This window comes from Stenella coeruleoalba, assembly GCF_951394435.1.
Source record: "Stenella coeruleoalba genome assembly, chromosome: 3".
Lineage (NCBI taxonomy): Eukaryota > Metazoa > Chordata > Mammalia > Artiodactyla > Delphinidae > Stenella > Stenella coeruleoalba.
Window position 1 is genome coordinate 109,261,473 of NC_137148.1, and position 17,794 is coordinate 109,279,266.

At 57.4% G+C, this 17,794-nt stretch overlaps 1 protein-coding gene across 2 annotated transcripts; it reads left to right on the forward strand.

Moving 5' to 3' along the window:
* Window positions 1-1,865: 1,865 nt before the first annotated feature.
* On the forward strand, window positions 1,866-16,421 carry PDLIM4 (PDZ and LIM domain 4). Of its 2 annotated transcripts, none has more exons than XR_013827745.1 (7): window positions 1,866-2,047; window positions 6,547-6,698; window positions 10,471-10,552; window positions 14,959-15,140; window positions 15,357-15,520; window positions 15,731-15,961; window positions 16,093-16,230. XR_013827745.1 is itself a non-coding variant. In XM_079918115.1 (7 exons), the coding sequence occupies exons 1-7, from the start codon at window positions 1,955-1,957 to the stop codon at window positions 16,295-16,297; spliced, it is 996 nt and encodes a 331-aa protein (XP_079774241.1). In that variant the 5' UTR covers window positions 1,870-1,954; the 3' UTR covers window positions 16,298-16,421. The 2 variants fall into 2 exon arrangements, 1 of the variants encoding a protein (XP_079774241.1); XM_079918115.1 differs by having other exon boundaries at window positions 1,870-2,047; window positions 15,844-15,961; window positions 16,093-16,421.
* The last annotated feature ends 1,373 nt before the right edge of the window (window positions 16,422-17,794 follow it).

Sequence of the window (17,794 nt, forward strand, 5' to 3'; positions counted from 1 at the left end):
GGGAGGACCACTTCTGCAAGGGGGTGATATGCTCCCCCCCAAATGGAAGTAAAGAGGAAGGTGATGAAGGGATTTCATGATGGTGGGTGGTGGGGTTGGCAGTCCCTGGGGGTGTGTAAATTGGGAGAAGAAAGCAACGTCTAAGGAAGAGTTTCAGGAATCTACTGTGGGATGCCTTGGGCAGGAACTTCCACAGACTCCTGAGGTCCCCCTCCCCACAGCAAAGCTCTGCACCATTTTCATTCACCATGGCTCTTGGAGTCCCGATGAGGTTTCTGACCACCCAGCCATGCTGTGCACTTAATCCTCGGACAGTCAGTGATAGTGCTAGTTGCCCCCAATCTTCACATCATTCAATGGGGTCCAAGTCCTGGGGAGCCTCTGGCCTAAGGGTTCCCAAGAGACCATCCAGCAGCCAACTCTCTTACTGGCCCTTCCACTCGGTCCCCGTTGAGCCTAAGTCTGTACAGAGCTGAGCAGAAACCTTCTCCCTCACAGTATTGAGAGCCCAATGGCTGGCACTCCCTGGATATGTACACATACACACACACACCCCCATATACATCCTCACACACACACACCACTGCCACACACACCACTCATGTTTCTCTGCCAGCTGAACAGACAGCAGCACCCCGTCTCCCAGAGAGGCATCCATATTCCACCCTGAAGGGCACCCGCACTTCCTTGGACTACCCTAAGTCTGTGCCTCTCAAGCGTCCTCCTTCTTGAGGTGTTACAGATTCCATAGACACATCTTCCCCCATAACCTGTTAGCATCCCAAGGGCAGCAGCCATAACAGAACTTGGACAAGAGGGCACACAGGGTTATCAAGAATGGCTAAGTTAGGGGCCCCTCAGGGTCTGGAACGACAGACAGTGCCGCCCTGATGTAGCCAGACCAAAGTGTCCAGGAGGGTCTGAGAGTGGTAAGTGGGGCCCTGGCTAGGCCGTGGCACCTGCAAAGGCTGTTCCTGGAGGACAATGGTTGAGAGTGGAGAGAAGACTAGGGAGGGTCCCAAGAGAAGGGCTGCCCCAAATTCCACTCCCCTCAGTACTTCGCACACCTCCAACGTGGCACAGCCAAGACCCCAGCTACCCTAGCTGCTCCTTTTCTAGGTAGCCTGGGGAAACAAAGCTCCTTGCAAGGGAGGAAGGAAGGGGGTCATGTACGCAGGGATAAGGCCTGGAAGGACAGGGCAGCTGGAGAAGGCCTGAGTGTCCTGGGGAAGCAATGACACCTGGAAGGACAAGACAGGGCACCTTGCTTCTAAACTCAAGTCAGCGGTCACCTCTTTCAGAGAGCCTTCCTGACCTCTCCAAATGAGGTTGGATACTTTTTTGTTCCTGCTCCCATACTTGGCACTGCCCGCTGTCATCCTGGGTCTGTGACACTGGCCCAGGCCTGCTCAGGCCCAGGGCTCCCCATCAGTGCTCGTTCGCTGTTCAGAGGACTCCTCGCACTGAGGGGTGGGGTCGCAGGTTTGCCTGTCAGGACCTTGAGGAGGTTTCGGAGCAAGGCACGGCCCCATCCCCCATCTGGGCTGCCCCTGCCCCCCATCCTTCCCCGGGCTGGGGCGCCGCCCCGCAGAAGCGACTTCAAAGGGCCAGGCTTGAGCTTCCACAGCCGGGCTCCGGTCCGCGGCCCGCAGAGCGGAGGCCGGGGCAGGATCTCGGACGTCGGGGCCGTTCCAGTCCCGGCTCTCTGAGAACCTGGCGGGGGTGCCGGGCTGCAGGCGGCCGGGGCTGAGGGGCGGGTCCTCTGAGCCCCCCGAAGTGGGAGGGTCGGGTCGGCCGCGGGGCCAATCCCGGCGCGCGGGGAGCAGGGGCGGGGGCCGGGCGAAGGGGGGTACGGGGGCGGGCGGGCCAGGGGCGGGGCGCGGCGTCCAGGCGGCGGCGGCGGCGGCGGCTCCTCAGTGTCCGGCTCAAGCTCCGGCCGCAGCTCCGGCTCGCGATGCCCCACTCCGTGACCCTGCGCGGCCCTTCGCCCTGGGGCTTCCGCCTGGTGGGCGGCCGGGACTTCAGCGTACCCCTCACCATCTCGCGGGTGAGTCCAGCGGCCACAGGGCGGCGGGGAGGTCCTGAATCTGAGACCCAGTCCTTACAGTCCACCCGGGACCCGGATCCCCGACGTCCTGGAGGCTCGAAGGCCAAGGGTTGGCCTCGGTGACCCACAGGCTGTAGAGGAGGCTTCCAGGCTGGGCAGCGTCGCCACAGCCCCCTCCCCCTCCCGCTGGGCCTACCTGCCCTTATCCCTTGAAGGATTCCCCCCAAGAGCTCACAAACCAGCCTCCCTGCTGGCCTCATTCTGGGGGACTCACTGCAGGCCAAAGTCATGGGCCAGAGATCTGGACTGATCTCCAGAGGCCCAGAGATGCTGCTTCAACTGAATGCAGCCTGAAAATTTCAAGCGAAATGACTTGAGAGACTCCGCTTATCAAGGGTCCCTGCCAGTAGAGCTGAGTGATCCCAAGGAGGTCTGGGGTCCTCTCTGAAACTGAAGAAAGAAAGATTCATCCAGTTCCCCACTCTGGTTTTGGTCAGTCTCTCATCCATGACCTCACTTGTCCTAAGGGGAAGTGACCAGGAGGAATTTTTGGCTTCCAGGGAAAGGGAGACTTGACTATGCAGTTCTGAGACCCCCTTGCCACAAGACACACAAGGCCAGGGGCCAGGATAACCTCCACCCAGTTCCTCAAGTTTCTGTGGCCATGCACTGCCCCAGGTTTAGGCAGAGGAGGAGAAGGAGGGGGCACCACCCCAGGTGGTGGCTAATCTGAGGAGGACAGAGGAACAGAGGACATGACTCGGGCCCTGTCAGAGGGGGGTACCCAAACTGGGAAAGACAGGATCCTGGCCCAGCCTTGGGGTCCCATATTTGAAGGGCCAGAAGACGGGACTCAGACGCTGCCCCTGGGGGTCCCAGGCTAGGGTACAGAAGAGGAGAGAACCCAGGCCCTGCCCTTGGGGGCTCCCAGTCTGAAGGGAAGAGAGAAGGGGACCTGGGGCCATCCCTTGACCCCATACAAGCTGCTCTGGTCTTCGGGGCCCTGTATCGGGGGAACTGAGAGCACCTTCCCCCCACCCTTCTGCCACCTCTCGCCATGGGGGCTGGACCAAGCTGGCTGGGCTTTCAGAGTCTTCTTTCCAGTTTAGGGGAAGGGGTGGGCACCTGGTGGAGCATGGAATCATGGAATCCCGTTTCTGGGGGCCAGGGTGACAGGCAGGCCCAGCTGTCCTGGGAGGATTCCCACATCTGCCCTCACCCCATGGTCACCAGGTCCTTTGGGGCTGAGTGAGGTGGGCCTTCAACACATCTGGGAGCCTTTCATCTCCCACTTCCCTGAGAGAGCCCTGCTGGGGGCCTGTGTGTGTGTGTGTGTGTGTGTGTGTGTGTGTGTGTGAGAGAGAGAGAGAGAGAGAGAGAGAGAGCGTGCACATCTGTGTCTGCCAGTGAGTGTCATGCTGTGTGTCCACCACCAAGGCAGGCTGTTGGGGGTGCTAGGCCAGCCGGCGGGCCAGCCACCCTGGGCGTGAGGCCGCTGACAGGCTAAGTGGCAGCGGCTGACGGCCGCAGGCAGCAGGGAGCAGAGACATCTGTTGCCCACGCGGCTGCCTGCCCGCCGAGGAAAGGCCTCCACACGTCACAGCGGCAGCAACAGCGGCGGCCTTGTTTGGAGCTAATCGGGATGCAGGCCGCTGGCAGGCAGACAGGCTGGAAAGGGTTTACCAGGAAGAACACCCCCGCCTTGTCCCCCCAAAGTCTCAGAGCAGCAGCTAAGGCCTGAGGAGCCAGGATGGCTGAGCCTGGGTTTGGGTGGGATCTGGGGAGATTTACAGGGCTGAGGAGACACAGGCCACAGCTTGCCCAGCAGGTACCTCAAGGGCAGGTCTACAGACACTGATTATATGTGGGAGTGTCCTCACCGAGGGGGTTCAAGACCCGACCCCTCCCATGCTTACGGGACTTCCCCCACCCAGTGGAGACAGCCACACTCAGACAGAGAGGAGGCTGGCTGCCTGGCAGAGCTGGGACTATGCAATCTCAGCCCACAAAGCCTCTGGGAGCCCCCCCAAACATTGCCCAGGGCTCCTTCCTCACAAACTACAGTGACCTTGGAATCCTAATGGGTTGTTGCTACCAGGTCCCTAGAAACTAGTGCCTGGAATGAACACCACTAACTGTATGCCCAGCTCCCTGTAGGGGCTTTTTGCCTCTAGGCCAGGTGGAGTGACACAGGGGCTTTAAATGTAGCTGCTATAGGTGAAGGGGCTGGTTCACGCCCCAGCCTCCCAGCTGACTTCACCACTCCTCTCTCTCTTCCTTCTGTCTGTTTATCCTGCACTCAGCAGCCAGAAGGATCAGCCTGAATTCAACTCTGTCCTGCGATGTCCCTGTTTAGAATCCTCTCGCCTGGGCCTACAAGGCCTGTAGGTCTGGTCCCTGCTTTTTCCTCTCATTTCATCTCTTCCACTCTCTCCTCACCGATATTTTGGTGATATTTTTGCCACAGGAGCCTGCTCTTACTTTCACTCCCAGATGAGCTATTACACATGCTGATCCTTCTGCTTGGGACACTGTCTCTCCCCTCACTCCCTTTTGCAGAAAAGCACACTGGTTAAGAGCATAGCATTTGGAATTGGTTGGTCTGGACTGAAATCCTAACTCTGCCGTTTATCAGTTGAGTGTCCTGTACTTCTCTGGACCTTGGTTTCCTCATCTAGGAAATAGGCTTGCCTTGAGGACTAATGAAACAATGCATGTAAAGGCAGTTGGAAGAGTCACGGTTTCCTGGCCTCACGCCCTCTCTGACCAGAACTCCCAAGCTAACGGAACTGGCAGAGTCCCAGCCACCCCTGCTTTCGAGAACTTCCTCCACCCACAGGGGCCTGAATGCACCCCTTGTGCTGGCTGAGTCAGCCTGCAGCTAGCCACCCCCCTGAGGAAGAAGACTCCTCTCCAGCATGGGGACTGGGGCAAAATGCCCCATCCCCAAAGCCTCTCTTTCTTCATCTGAAAATAGGAATGAGAACAGCCTCTGTCTCATCAGGTGGTTGAGAGGTTGCCATGAGCTAGTTATGGCTAAAGCACTGAGCCCAGGCCATGTCACAGAGCAGGTATCCGTGTAGGAGAGGGGGCCTAGAGCAGGGCCTTGGGGGGAGGGTGGGATGGTGCCAAGTGGGTGCCTTCCCTGGGAAGACAGGCCTGTGTAGGTGCCCATGCCCTACAAAGGAACATTAGTGGTGGGCTGGTTGGCTGAGGGTAGCATGCTCCAGAAGAACATTCCTTGGGGCAGCCTATTTCAGGGCAGGTTGCTTGGCAGTACCCACACCAGGACTCCAGCCAAGGAGCTGCCAGCACCTCAGCTTTGTCCGCTCACTACAGAGAACTGGCTAAGCTGAGCCTGACCAGGCCTCCAGGAGCTCCCACCCCAACAGGGACAGTGCCACTGACAGCTCTTGAGCCACAGCTTGAGAGGCTGGGAGGAATGAGGGTCCCTAAAGTCTCTTTCCAAAGGCTGTGCTGGGACCAGGGACAGGGTAAAGGATGTCCTGTTGCCTGAATTCCCTCCCGAGGCTGCTTACTTAGGCCTCCTGTGAGCTTATTCCCAACCTCATGTGGCACATGTCAAGGGACTGGCATTGTAGGAGCCTCCAGATGTGGACACTGCTTGACCCTCTGGGATCAACAGTGGCACTGGGGTGGCCTTTGTGCCTGTCCTCCAGAGGAAAGGGAGGTGAAATTGTGACCCGGGAGCGCAGGCTGGCAGCTAAAAGTAGATGGCCCTCGACTTGCCTGGGGAGGTGACAGCACAGAATGAGGCACTAACAATGTTAGGGGAGCAGAGTGGTAAAGGGGGTGCACAGGGTACTGTGGGACCCCAGAGGAGAGGCTTCCAGGAGAAATGGCCTCTGCTGAGAGCCTGAGACCTGAAGGATGAGGAGGCATAAGCTGGTAATTAGGGTTTGGGGTCAAAGGAAAGTGTGTTCCAGGTAGAGGGAACAGCATCTGTAGCAGTGTGAAGGTGAGAGCTATCTGGTACCCGTGAGTACCCCCTTGACGTTCAGATGGTCTGGATAGAGTGTGGGTGTGTGGAGGTAAATGTGGAGGGGTGGGGATGAGAGGGAAAAAGGTCACTAAGGGTTTGAACATCAGGTCAAGGGGCTACTATGTGGTCTGTCTGGGTGGGGCAATACAGGGTACCTGTGACATGTCCATGCTTTGTATCTGCTGGAGAACACATATCCTTCTGTGTCCCTTGCATGTATGCAGGCTGCAAGAGTGACATCCCATTTGTCCCAACCCAGAGGAAGCCCCTCTCATATGCCCTTCATACCTCACCAGACCTCCAGGTGCTGCAGTTGGGCTTGTTTGGAGCAGAGGCTTCAGCAAAGCCATGTGGGAACTCAACTTGCCCACCCACAGGTCACATGGGCAGCAGGGCTACACTGGCCCAGTTCTGAGGTTGGAAGGGGTCTAGAACAGAGCCCGCAGCAAGGCCACATAATGACCAATGTCCAGCCATCTGGCTTGTCCATCCACAGGTCCATGCTGGCAGCAAGGCTGCCCTGGCTGCACTGTGCCCTGGAGACCTGATCCAGGCCATCAATGGTGAGAGCACAGAGCTCATGACACACCTGGAGGCACAGAACCGCATCAAGGGCTGCCATGACCACCTCATACTCTCCGTGAGCAGGTACGCACAGGGCAGGCTGGGCCAGGATGATGCGGGTGAATCAGGGGAGGCTCGGTTCTGGGTGGCCAACATCCTGGGTGAGCTGGGCCTCACACAGCCTCTCTGCTTCAGTTCCTGGCACCCCACTCCTATGGAGCAGCACTTTCACAGGGGTTTGACAGGCACTGTTTGGAGATGCAGGTGGCTTAAGAGAGGAAGAAGCACCCATTTAACCTATGGCTGGAACTATGTTGGGGGACTTATGGCAGGGGGTAGGCAGCCCAAAATCAGGGCTGAACTAAGACCTTGAGTAGCCTCAAACCGGGGGTGAGGTGTGTGTGATTTCAGTCCTTTTCCCACCCACGAGTGACGAGCTTGATGACCAGTTCAAAGAATTTTATCGTTCAACACCTTGTTTAACTGTCAAACCAACTCGATAAGGTAAAACCTAATATAGTCTCCACTTTACACGTGAGACAACTGAGACTCAGAAAGTTTGGAGGGTGCTTCAAGTCACACAGCAGAGCAGTGGTGAAGCAAGATCTGACCTCAGGTCTCCCTCACTCCCAAAGACTCCATTCCTTCTGCTTGACTGCTGACCACTTCTACGAGCCCCACAGCTGCCCTGCCTCAGCTGTCCCCACTATGGCCCAAACCTCTGCCCTGCTTAAATCTGGATGCCGTGGACTGTGTAATGCTATACTGCCCATCAGGAAGGCGAGGATTGGGGGGTCACCAAGCCCCACTTGTGCCCTGGACATGCTCCAGGATGGAAGGTCTACCTGGGGCATCTCCAGCCTTGCTCAGGCTGATGGCAGTCGGCTGGGTCCGGGCTGGGCGGGATCTCCCTCCCCCTGTCTTGCCTAGATCCAGGGAAGTCAGACATAACTGCTCACCTCTGCCACGTTCACTGTTAACAGCGACTTTCCACAACCCCATGTGGGTGTGTGTAGGTGAATCCTCCCCAAACCACAACACGGCTAACCAGGCCTTAGAGCCAGCAGGGCAGGGTGTAATCCATGGGCTCAGAGCCGTTAAACACGGTGGGAAGCCTTCTGAAGTAGCCCCATTTACGTCTGGCCCAGGTCCGTGTTGAAGTCAGGACCCTGACTCTGCTCTCGGCGCTGAGTGGGCCCAGCTGCAAGTCCAGAGCCTTGTACACTCCACCTGGCCTGCAGTGAGGAGGCTCTGTCCTGGGAGTTCAGCAGAGCTGGCCCTCTTCCAGACTTTTGGGGCTCTTAGGCTCACCAGATGACCTCTGTGAGCCTGGGTTTCCTTCTCCATAAAGCAGGATCACATTCATCACCCTCTCTGAGACCGAGGTACAGGCTGTCTGGGGGAAGCATCAGCACTGCTCTGCCCACGAGGGGCCTCTGAGGCCACCCAACTTGGCTGGGTTCCTGGGCCCTGATTCACCTCTGGCCTTGTCTCTGCATGGCTGAATAAGGGAAGCCCTGATAGCAGTGGGACAAGGGGCAGGGGAGGCTCACAGGGGGCCTGATTCAGGAGGTCCACAGAGGGAATGATGTCAGGGGAGGGTAGCAGGGTGGGGGCAGGGTGGAGGTCCCCCTTCCTTCCTTCCTTCCTTCCCTGGCCATTTGTTCCAAGCCAGGCATGGATGAGCCAGGGGTCCACTGACCTGTTCCACACTGGGTATTTGAGCCCCCAGATGCTGCCTGGCCATGGAGCAGGTGAGAGCACACTCTCTCCTATCACAGATCTGGGTTCCAGTCCCAGCTCTGCACTTGAGAACTGTGTTGTCCTAGTGATTTAATATCAGAGCCCTTAGCTTCCTCACCTTCAAAATGGGGGATCTGGGATTGAGTGAGGATGACATACAGGGTCTGCTTCGTCAGGGTGAAAACCTGATGTCATGTCCCCCAGCCCCCTATCCCTAATTCTCACACATGCAGATTCTGGGGGATCAAGACACAGGGGCCACCTTGATCTTCTGGGCCAGCATCTCTTCTCCTGGGTGCCTTCTCACCTGCAAGGCCTCTGACCCTGCTCTCTATCCTGCCTGTCATGCCAGGACTTATGCCTGAGCCTCCAAAGACAACCCCTAACATGGGGTCTGTGGAAGATTGGCCTGGTGAGCTGCTTGGAGGGAGCTACTCTGTGCCAGCGCTCCCAGAGCTCTACCTAGGCCAGCTTCCCTACCTGCCCTCTTGCGTACAGAGGGCTGTACTCCTCCACAGACTTCTCCACAGGATGAAAAGTGAAGTAAAGGCCCAGCTTCCCCGCTATGCTTACTTTGTCTGGAACTCAGAGCCAGGTATCCAGCAATCCAAGCTAACCCATAATTTCTGGGCATGTTCTGTAGGTCCAGGACCTTCCTGGCATCAGCTGCAACGCTGGGGCCTCTGGTGAGGTCCCTGTCACCTATTACATGGGATACAGGATGGATTTGTACAGCCCACCCTTTGGTGGCCTTAAAGATGGCAGATGGAGCTACCTGCTCAGCCTAAAGTATGGAGACCTGGGGGTGGAGGTTGACACATGAATAAGCCTCTCATTCCAATCTTATGCCTTTGGGCCACTCTGATGGCTCTGGGTACTTTGTACCCTCTGATCTTCAGACCGCAGGCTTGTACTTCTCTTCTGGGCAGGACTTCAAGGAAGTATAAGGCCAAACAGCCACACAAGATGTCCTAGGTTTATTCCAGCAGAGTTCTGAGTGCATAGAGACCATAGTTAGAGCTGTGAGCTAGGGCAGTCAGTTGGGAGCCTGGCTGAGGGGGCTGGAGCCAGATGCCAGTGGGGGATAGAACAGCAGAGCCTTGGGGCCACAGGCCTCTGAAAGGCTGTGGAGAAGAGAGGTAGCCTGCAGGGGACCAAGGAATGGGCAATGGTGAGGAAGAGCAGAGTGAGTGTGGACTACACGTGTAATCAAATTGTTAAAATCCTCTGCTGAGTGCGGGGACAGGGTCAGGGTTGAGCTGCTAGCCCAGTGGTAAGACCCCTGAGAAGACCCAGGAGGCCCTGTGGGGCAGAGTGGGGACATTATTCCCCTTTGGTGTAACCAGCCTCACTCACACCCACCTGCCAATCCGGGGTCCACACACCCTCCTGGCCTGCCTTCTCACAGGACTACTCAGTGGCAGGACTGGGCCCCAGGCCTGTAGCCTCTCGGCCCTGCCTGCCCCCACTTATGGCAGGTTTATGATGTTTTTCTCCCTCCTGAGTGGTGTTTGGCTTTTGGTTTCTATGGCGAAGCAGGAATTTCCTAATGGCCTGTTTCCCATCTGGGCTGGGCAGACATTGATGATGACTCTGCCAGCGGCAGCAGTCAGGGAGGTGCACCCCTCAGAGCCTCCATTCCACTTTTCCTGGGCCCACGGATGCCTGACTCCCAGGCCCCATCAGAGGCTGTGAATGGAAGCGGGAGGAGTGGATGGGCTCCTAGCTGATCAACGTGTAAGGCCTGGCTTGCTCCGCCACGAGCTTGGCCCTCTTTATGCTGAGCTTCCATAGGCCACAGACAGGGTGGAAAGGTGGGGAAGCTGCAGGGCTTCCTTTCTAGGAACCAGACCAGAGGGGGAAGGAGCAGCTGGTGGAGAAAGGGCACACAGCCTACCCCAGGTGAGTGGCAGATCTAGCGTTGTGTCTCCTTGCCACGAAGGCCAGCATACTGGCGCAGGGGAAAGAGCTGGGGTAGTATCCTTATCCATGCAGGGTACCAAGCCTGGTCCTGGGTGGCCCTGGGCCCAGACCCCAGCACTTCTTGGTCCTAGTTCCCAGGCATGGTGGGCTAGTAAGCAGAGATTTCTGACAATCCTAATTCCTGCCACAGGCCTGAAGGCAGGAGCTGGCCCAATACCCCAGAGGACAGCAAGGCTCAGGCACACAGGATCCACATCGATCCCGAGGCCCAGGTATGTACATACACCACCTGGCCTGGCCTGGCCTGGCCTAGCTCAGAGCAAGCCCAGGGCAGAGAGGCCGGGCCTTGTCCACGGGTTTAACTGCATTGGATGTCCTCACTGCGGTTCTCAGAGACTGAAGCAGAAGGCTTCTCTGGGCTCTGTCCATGCCCCATCAGGGGCTCCCAAGGTGACGGGTACCTGCTGTGGGCTCTGTCAGTACTCTAAGCAGTCCTGGATTCTGGGACAATGGTGCCTGTGGTGGGCAGGGACTGGGCCAGGCCTTGGCTCAGGGCTACCACTTACCCAGCTGGGTTTCACTCTGTCGCCCAGTGTTGCCAGATCAGGAGGAAGTCACCAGACTTGGGGGAGGGGTGGGGGACAGCCATAGGCTGTGGAGTGACCTCAGGCTATGGGGCACTCTTCTGTCTCATCCTAGCCTTGGGCACCTACCTGGCCAGAGCCAACCTTAGAAAATAAGGCACTGCCTTGCCCTATCCAAGACTGAAGTTTTCTCCTGGCCATTCCATGATCACAGCTAGCAGACCTCAGGCTGCAGGCCTGTCTGCTCATTCACCTGTCTGTGTATGACAGGAGTCACAGCTATGGTGCTATCCTCAAGGAGCGTGAGGTGGAGCCAGGCTGCTTTAGGGCCTCATTTTGCCATGGGCTTGAGGGGTGGCCAAGTGGGCAAAGCTGAGGTATCCAGAGTGAACTCGCTATTTCTGGGCCACTGAGTTTGGGCAAGGCGGAGACTCGACTGGTCTATGATGGAGCCAGAACTTGGGACCCAGCATGTGGGACCATGGCCCCCAGGGCCTGCTCATATCCACTCTCTCTCCACGGAGGCTTTGCTGTACCAGAGGGAATGATTTGCCATGGCCTCTCCCTCACCCCCTATCCCAGTCCCCATCTTTCTCTGACATTTGTTCCCTACCTTGCTTTTGCTGGCATCCCTGAAGCCAGGTGCTTGCCATACGCAGGGAGTGCCCATTCTGGAAGGGGAGAGGCACCTAGCAGTTCTGGGATGGAAGAAGCCAGGGGTCAAAGGAGTCCAGAGTAGGTATCTGACTCAAGGGGTCAGAGAGGGCTCCCTGGAAGAGGGGGTATCCAAGCCAAGACCTAAGGGTCTGGAAGAATAAGGGAGGCAAAGGGGCATGGAGAGAAGTGTGCCACATACAAAGTGAAGCACATACAAAGGCCCAGAGGTGAGATTGTGCACCGTAGGTTCAGAGAAAAAAGTCCCAGGGGTGGCAGGGGGCAGAGGTGAGGGCTGAGGGCACAGAGAGGCTCTCGGTTTCCTCTACCCAGGACCTCAGCTGTTCTTGAAGAGATTTGTGGCCACACCTGTGTCTCAGAAGCTTGCTCTGGTAGTTCCATGGACCCATGGGGACAGGGGCTGGGGGGCATAGACAAATCACCCAGGCTTGACATGGGCGAAACGGCAATAGCGTAGTATAGGCCCCCAGCTCATGTGTGAGCCCAGCTCTCGTGTGTAAGTACCAAGATGGATAGGACAAGGGGGCCTGAGCTTTGGAATATGAAGCTCAAGTCTGTTGAGTCCTCCAGGAGAGGCTCTGGGCCAGTGGGGCTGGGGGCTGGAGAACAGCTCCCTCTGTCCCACACTTTCCCTCACTGACCTCCTCAAGGGCCAGGCTGTGGGGCTCAGGCTGGAAGCGGGGGGATTTTCCACAAGCAACAGGGCAGCCCCTCAGCTGCTGCCCCCCTTTCGTGCTTAAAAGGTCATGAGCTCCATGGAAGGGGGAACAGAAACACCCACACCCAGCCCCTGTAGGGCCGTGTCCTCAGTAACACAGATACAGGGCCCATTGTCTCCATACTGCTCCCACCCTCTACCTGCAGGGGGGAGGGCGGTGGGCCCAGCTGGAGCCATCACAGGAGGGGAAGACGACAGCTGGCCCTAAGACCAGCACAAGGTACCCTGGCACTCATCAACTGGGGCTTCAGGCCCACCTTCCATATAGAGTCATTGGAGTCTCCTTCTCTCAGCCCTTACGTGGGAACACAGCCCAGAGTGGAGGAAGGATGGTGATCAGAAAAGGTTTCCCAGAGAGGGTGGCATTTGAACTGAGAACCAGGTGATAGGTTAAGGCAAGCCAGGTGCAGCAGGCAGCGCAGGACTCAGCCTGTCCTCTCCAGACCAGCAGGGAGCTAGAACTTGGCCTCTGGGAGGTGCCACCTGCTCACCTGGATTTAGTGCCCACCTCTGTCCAAGTTGAGTGTCCTAGATTCTGACCACAGTCATGCTGGAGCTGATGAGCAAGCTAGCAGTTACCCCCATGCTGCTGACTAGCCCACTGAGACTTCAACAACCAAATCGGCAGCTGGCGGGTACTCAGACACGGGGAACACATGGTACCAGGCACACCGTGGAGAAGGGAAATCCAGGAATGGGGGCTCAGGAATGCCCATGACAGCCATTCATCCAAAAATGGATGTGTGTCAGGCACTATGCTAAGTGCTTTGTATGCAACTGTCTCATTTTATCTCCACGAGGAACTTATGATAGAAACCATCATCCCCGTTTCACAGATGAAGAAACTGAGGTTCAGAGAGGTGATGTAACTTGCTCAGTGAGCGAGTGATAGAGCTGAGACTCAAACCAACACTGAGGTCACCACGTGTGTCCTAACCACTGAGTTCAGACCTAGAGAGGCTGCTGCATGGGTGGCCATGGGAGGGGCAGTGGCTCTGATGATCCTGCAATAAACTCCCACACCCTGCTGGGTGGGGGTCAGTGAGGGCTTCCTCCCTCCAAGTCCCTCCAGCTCCCCCTTCCTGTTGAAGCCCTGTTCTGTACGGGGCCCAGCCCTGCCCCCACGGCCCATGGCCCATCTGGTCCCCATTAGAGGCCAGGCCAGCCCCAGCCTGCCTGCCCTGCAGACACATGTGTGAGAGTGCTCAGGTTTCTCAGAGGCTAAGGCTAAAGGTTTTTCTGCTGCTGTTGCCTCGTTGATGGGGGCCCACCTGGGCAGTGAGAGACCCCCTCTCCTTTGTCTGTTGGGGTGGGAGAAGTTGGGACACCACCCCCATTCAGTCACTCAGCTGCTAGTTTGCCCATTCCTCACGCCCCTGCCCAGCTCAGAACCTGTAGAAAGCAGCAGCTTGGGCAAAGCCCTGCAGGCTCAGCTGTGCCCCAGCTGGAGGCTGACCGAGTCCAAGGCTTGCTCTTTCCCTCTAGGGTAGGCGTCCTTTCCTCCCCACCTAGCATCCCTGTTCACACTGTAGAGGGGAGGAAAAATTTACATGTCACCTCCCAGACTGAGGCTGAGAACAACTTCATGGCCTGGGCTTTTGGGCCCCACCCCAAAGTCAGGCTGCTCTGGCCACCAACTGTGTCATGGAGGTCACCATGGTCATCCCCAGTATGACCAGCACTGGCTCCGAGTATATGTAACTGTGTCTGTGTGATTAGGTGTATGTAGGTGGAGGACTGGCTGGTGCCTGTGTGTTGCCTTCATGCATGGGTATGTCTGTAAATGTACTTGTGAGAGTGTGCATGCCTGTTGTCACACTGCTGAGGGCAGGCTTGTGTGCCTGCAAGCGAGGGGCAACATGGCCCTGCAGCGACAAAGATCTGAGGTCCCAATTCAGAAACCACGCCTGCAGAGATCCTGACCTCTTCTCATGGACTGAGGAGGCATTTTCAGGGCATTCTTCCTCAAATGTTTCAGCCGTGGGCATCAGGCTGGCTGTGGGGTGGTGGTGTGGGGAGCTTTGAGCCCTGGCCAAGCCTTTGCCCCTATCTGCTGTGTCTACAGAAGGCCACCTATTTTGGCCTGGGAAGCAGGAAATGGGGGAAAAAATACAGGCCTGGAGGGGGCTGACCTCACAATGGTACCTTTAAACCTCAGCCTGCTCCCACTAAAGGGTCTTGGGACACAATGACTGATGACCCTTCCTGGCTGCAGAACAGGAATTCCTTTTTTGCATTCCCAGCCATGGGCCCATCCAGTACCCAGCACCTTTCTGACAGGGAAGAAGACTTGGTATCAGGACCACCTCTGCAAGGAAGCCATACGCTCAGAACCAGACATGCTGGCCTTAAAAAGCTTCTTGGGATGGTCCTGCCCCAACACTGTCCCCCATGGGCACTGGTAGTCAGAACCACCACAGGGCTCATGAGCCAACGTTGAGTCTCAGGGACTCAGGTTTTTGTGTCTGACTTTCCATGAGCATTTCTCATTTCTGCAGGGATTGAACCAGGCCCAAGGCTCAGCCTTTCCCCACAAGCCCCTTCCCTGACCGGGCACCATAGCCAAGAGATGCCCGAGCAAGAGTAGCCAGCCAACACCCAAGAAGGCTTGGCATAGCAGGGCAGGGGTGGGTGTACAAGGAATGGCCAGAGGGCCTACCCCAGAGGGTCTCCCAGTGCCTCAGGCTCCTCTCTCTCCTAGGATGGCAGTCCAGCGACAAGCAGGTGGCCCTCAGCCACGGGGCTCGGGCCAGAAGATGGCAGGCCAGGCCTGGGATCTCCTTACGGGCAGTCACCTCGCCTCCCAGTCCCTCACAATGGCAGCAGCAGTGAGGCTACTTTACTGGCCCAGTTGGGCACCCTGCACGTGTCTCCACCCCACAGGTAGTACAGAGGCATAATCTTTGATGCCATACCCAGATCCCATTCTAATCCCCGAGCCCTTAAATCTCAGACCAGGTCCCATCCTGACCCTTAACACTTGATCCTTGGGTCTCAGCTGATTGCCTTCTGACTCATGAAACCACACCAGACCCTTGAGCTGGCAGAGTGAAGACTGGTACTGCAACCCTGTCCCTTAGTGCATCTTCTTTCGCCCAGCACTGACCTGGCCAGAGGCCTTTCGCGGAGCCGCGACTGCGGAGTAGACCTGGGCTCAGAGGTGTACAGGATGCTTCGGGAGTCGGCCGAGCCGACGGCTGCGGAGCCCAAGCAGTCAGGCTCCTTCCGCTACTTGCAGGGCATGCTAGAGGCCGGCGAGGGCGGTAAGATTTTACCTCACCTGCCTTCCCGCTCCCTGAGGTACCGAACTCCGCGCCCCCAACCAGCCCAAGCCACGCCTTTGCGACCCCACGTCCGGCCTCCCGGCCATTAGCCCCGCCCCCCGTGTCCTCAGCGCGCTCCCACACACCTCGCTGCGCCCGGGCTTTCTCATTCCCACCCAACCCCTGTCGCCCTTCCAACCCCCATCCCAGTCTCTTTGCCGGTGGCTACGGAAGCAGGGCCCAGCCCCACACTCCGCAGAAATGAAGTTTTCCCTTTTCTGACCTCCGCACCGGGCTCTTGCCAATCGTGCTCTGGCTTTCAGGGGAACGGCCCGGGCCTGGCGGCCCCCGGAACCTCAAGCCCACGGCGGGCAAGCTAGGCGCTCCGCTGAGCGGCCTTCAGGGGCTGCCGGAGTGCACGCGCTGCGGCCACGGCATCGTGTGAGTACCTCCCCTGTCTTCCCCACCCGACCCCCACCCCCGTGGTCCCCTGACCCCGCCCGAGGCCCTTAGTGGGGGCGTGCTCTCGGATCGGTCAGCTCCTGACGCTGTTCTCTCCGATCACCCGTCAGGGGTACCATCGTCAAGGCGCGGGACAAGCTCTACCACCCCGAGTGCTTCATGTGCAGCGACTGCGGCCTGAACCTCAAGCAGCGCGGTTACTTCTTTCTGGACGACCGGCTCTACTGCGAAAGCCACGCCAAGGCGCGCGTCAAGCCGCCCGAGGGCTACGACGTGGTGGCGGTGTACCCCAATGCCAAGGTGGAACTCGTCTGAGCCGCTCCCGGAACCTCCCATCCCCGCCTCTGCTTTTTTTAATGTCCCCGCGCACCCGTGTAAATATGTTTACGCCCTGCCTCTCTAATAAATTCCCTCTGCTTGGCCTCAACCGTGTCGGTGCCCTGGCCTGCCTCCCTCCAGCACAGGCCACGGCTCCTGAGTGCTACACCTGTTCAGGTGCCAAGCATTTTCTTAGGCACTGGGTGCAAGGGGGAGCAAGACAGGTACTGTGGTGCCCTCAAGGAAGCCACAGCCAGGGTGGATGGCAGACGTGAATCACAAGGGCAGTCCTGTTAATAGGGAAGCGCGGTCTGAGGTGCTAGAAGGGGACGTCACGCCAAAGGGTTTGACCTGGATGGAGTCAGGGAAAGTGTCAGCAGAGAACTAAGGGATGAGGGAGGGAAGAGCTCTACAGCGTGAGGATCTGTGTGCAAAGATATGTCAAAGGCGAGCGCAGGCAGCAAAGGCCCCGTGTGGGCACCAGCACGAGCTCGGGCGGCCCCTAGCAGCTGCAGGAGGGACTGCCCCGCGGCGGATAGGACTGGGGAGATCACCAGTTTGGTTGGGGGCGGTATCTGCCTCCCGGCAATCTCAGCATTTCTCTCTTCCGGGTTTCTTCCCGTCCTCTCCGATCCCCCCAACCCCGCCCACCCCCACCCCCCGACTTTCTCCTTTCCTACTCTCCCCACCAGGGAGCGCGCAGGGCGCGCGCGCGCGCGCGCGCGCGCGTGTGTGTGTGTGTGTGTGTGTGTGTGTGTGTGTGTATGTGTAAGATTTTAGTAGAAAGAAAAGAACACTCGCCTCCAGAGTACACGCCACTCCTTCTCCGAGGCCTGGCCTTTCACAGCTCGGTTGCACACTCCTGGAGAGACTCGCACTTTTAAAAAATATAAGTGATAGCAGAGTTGGTGAATTGTGGCTGTTCGCACTCGATGACGCATCCTGGACTCCGGGTCACGTGGATCTACCCTCTCCTTAGGTTGCTCGGAAGAGGAAGCAGCCTCGTTTATTTAGTGAGCCCCGAGTAATGGACGATTGTGCTATATTCAGTTCTGTACTATCACAGACCACAAAAGACTGTTACTGTTGCAGCAAAGATAGAAATCTTCTGATAAACAAAGAAAATAAGAAACAATGAGCAGGCTGGGGAAACAGCATAAACAGGCCTGAAAGAATTAAGCAATCTTGGTTATACTCTAGCTGTTACTACTAACAAACACTTGTCCTTCACAAAGCTAAGCAAAACCAATTACTCTCTGATTCCATATGAATTGTACCCTGCACCTGGCACTTACTCTTGCTGCATTCTCTTGTAGCAAATCACCCCTCTTAGCTGTTTACATTTCAGAAGGAAGGTCGCAGGCCGATAACCCAGAGATGAACAGACCCAATTACCAGGCTGCCTGACGCCAGCAGTAACTTTTAAAATATTGGAAGAAGAAGAAGAATGCAAGACGTTCACCACTTTGATCCTTTACACTTACCCTGGGCTGC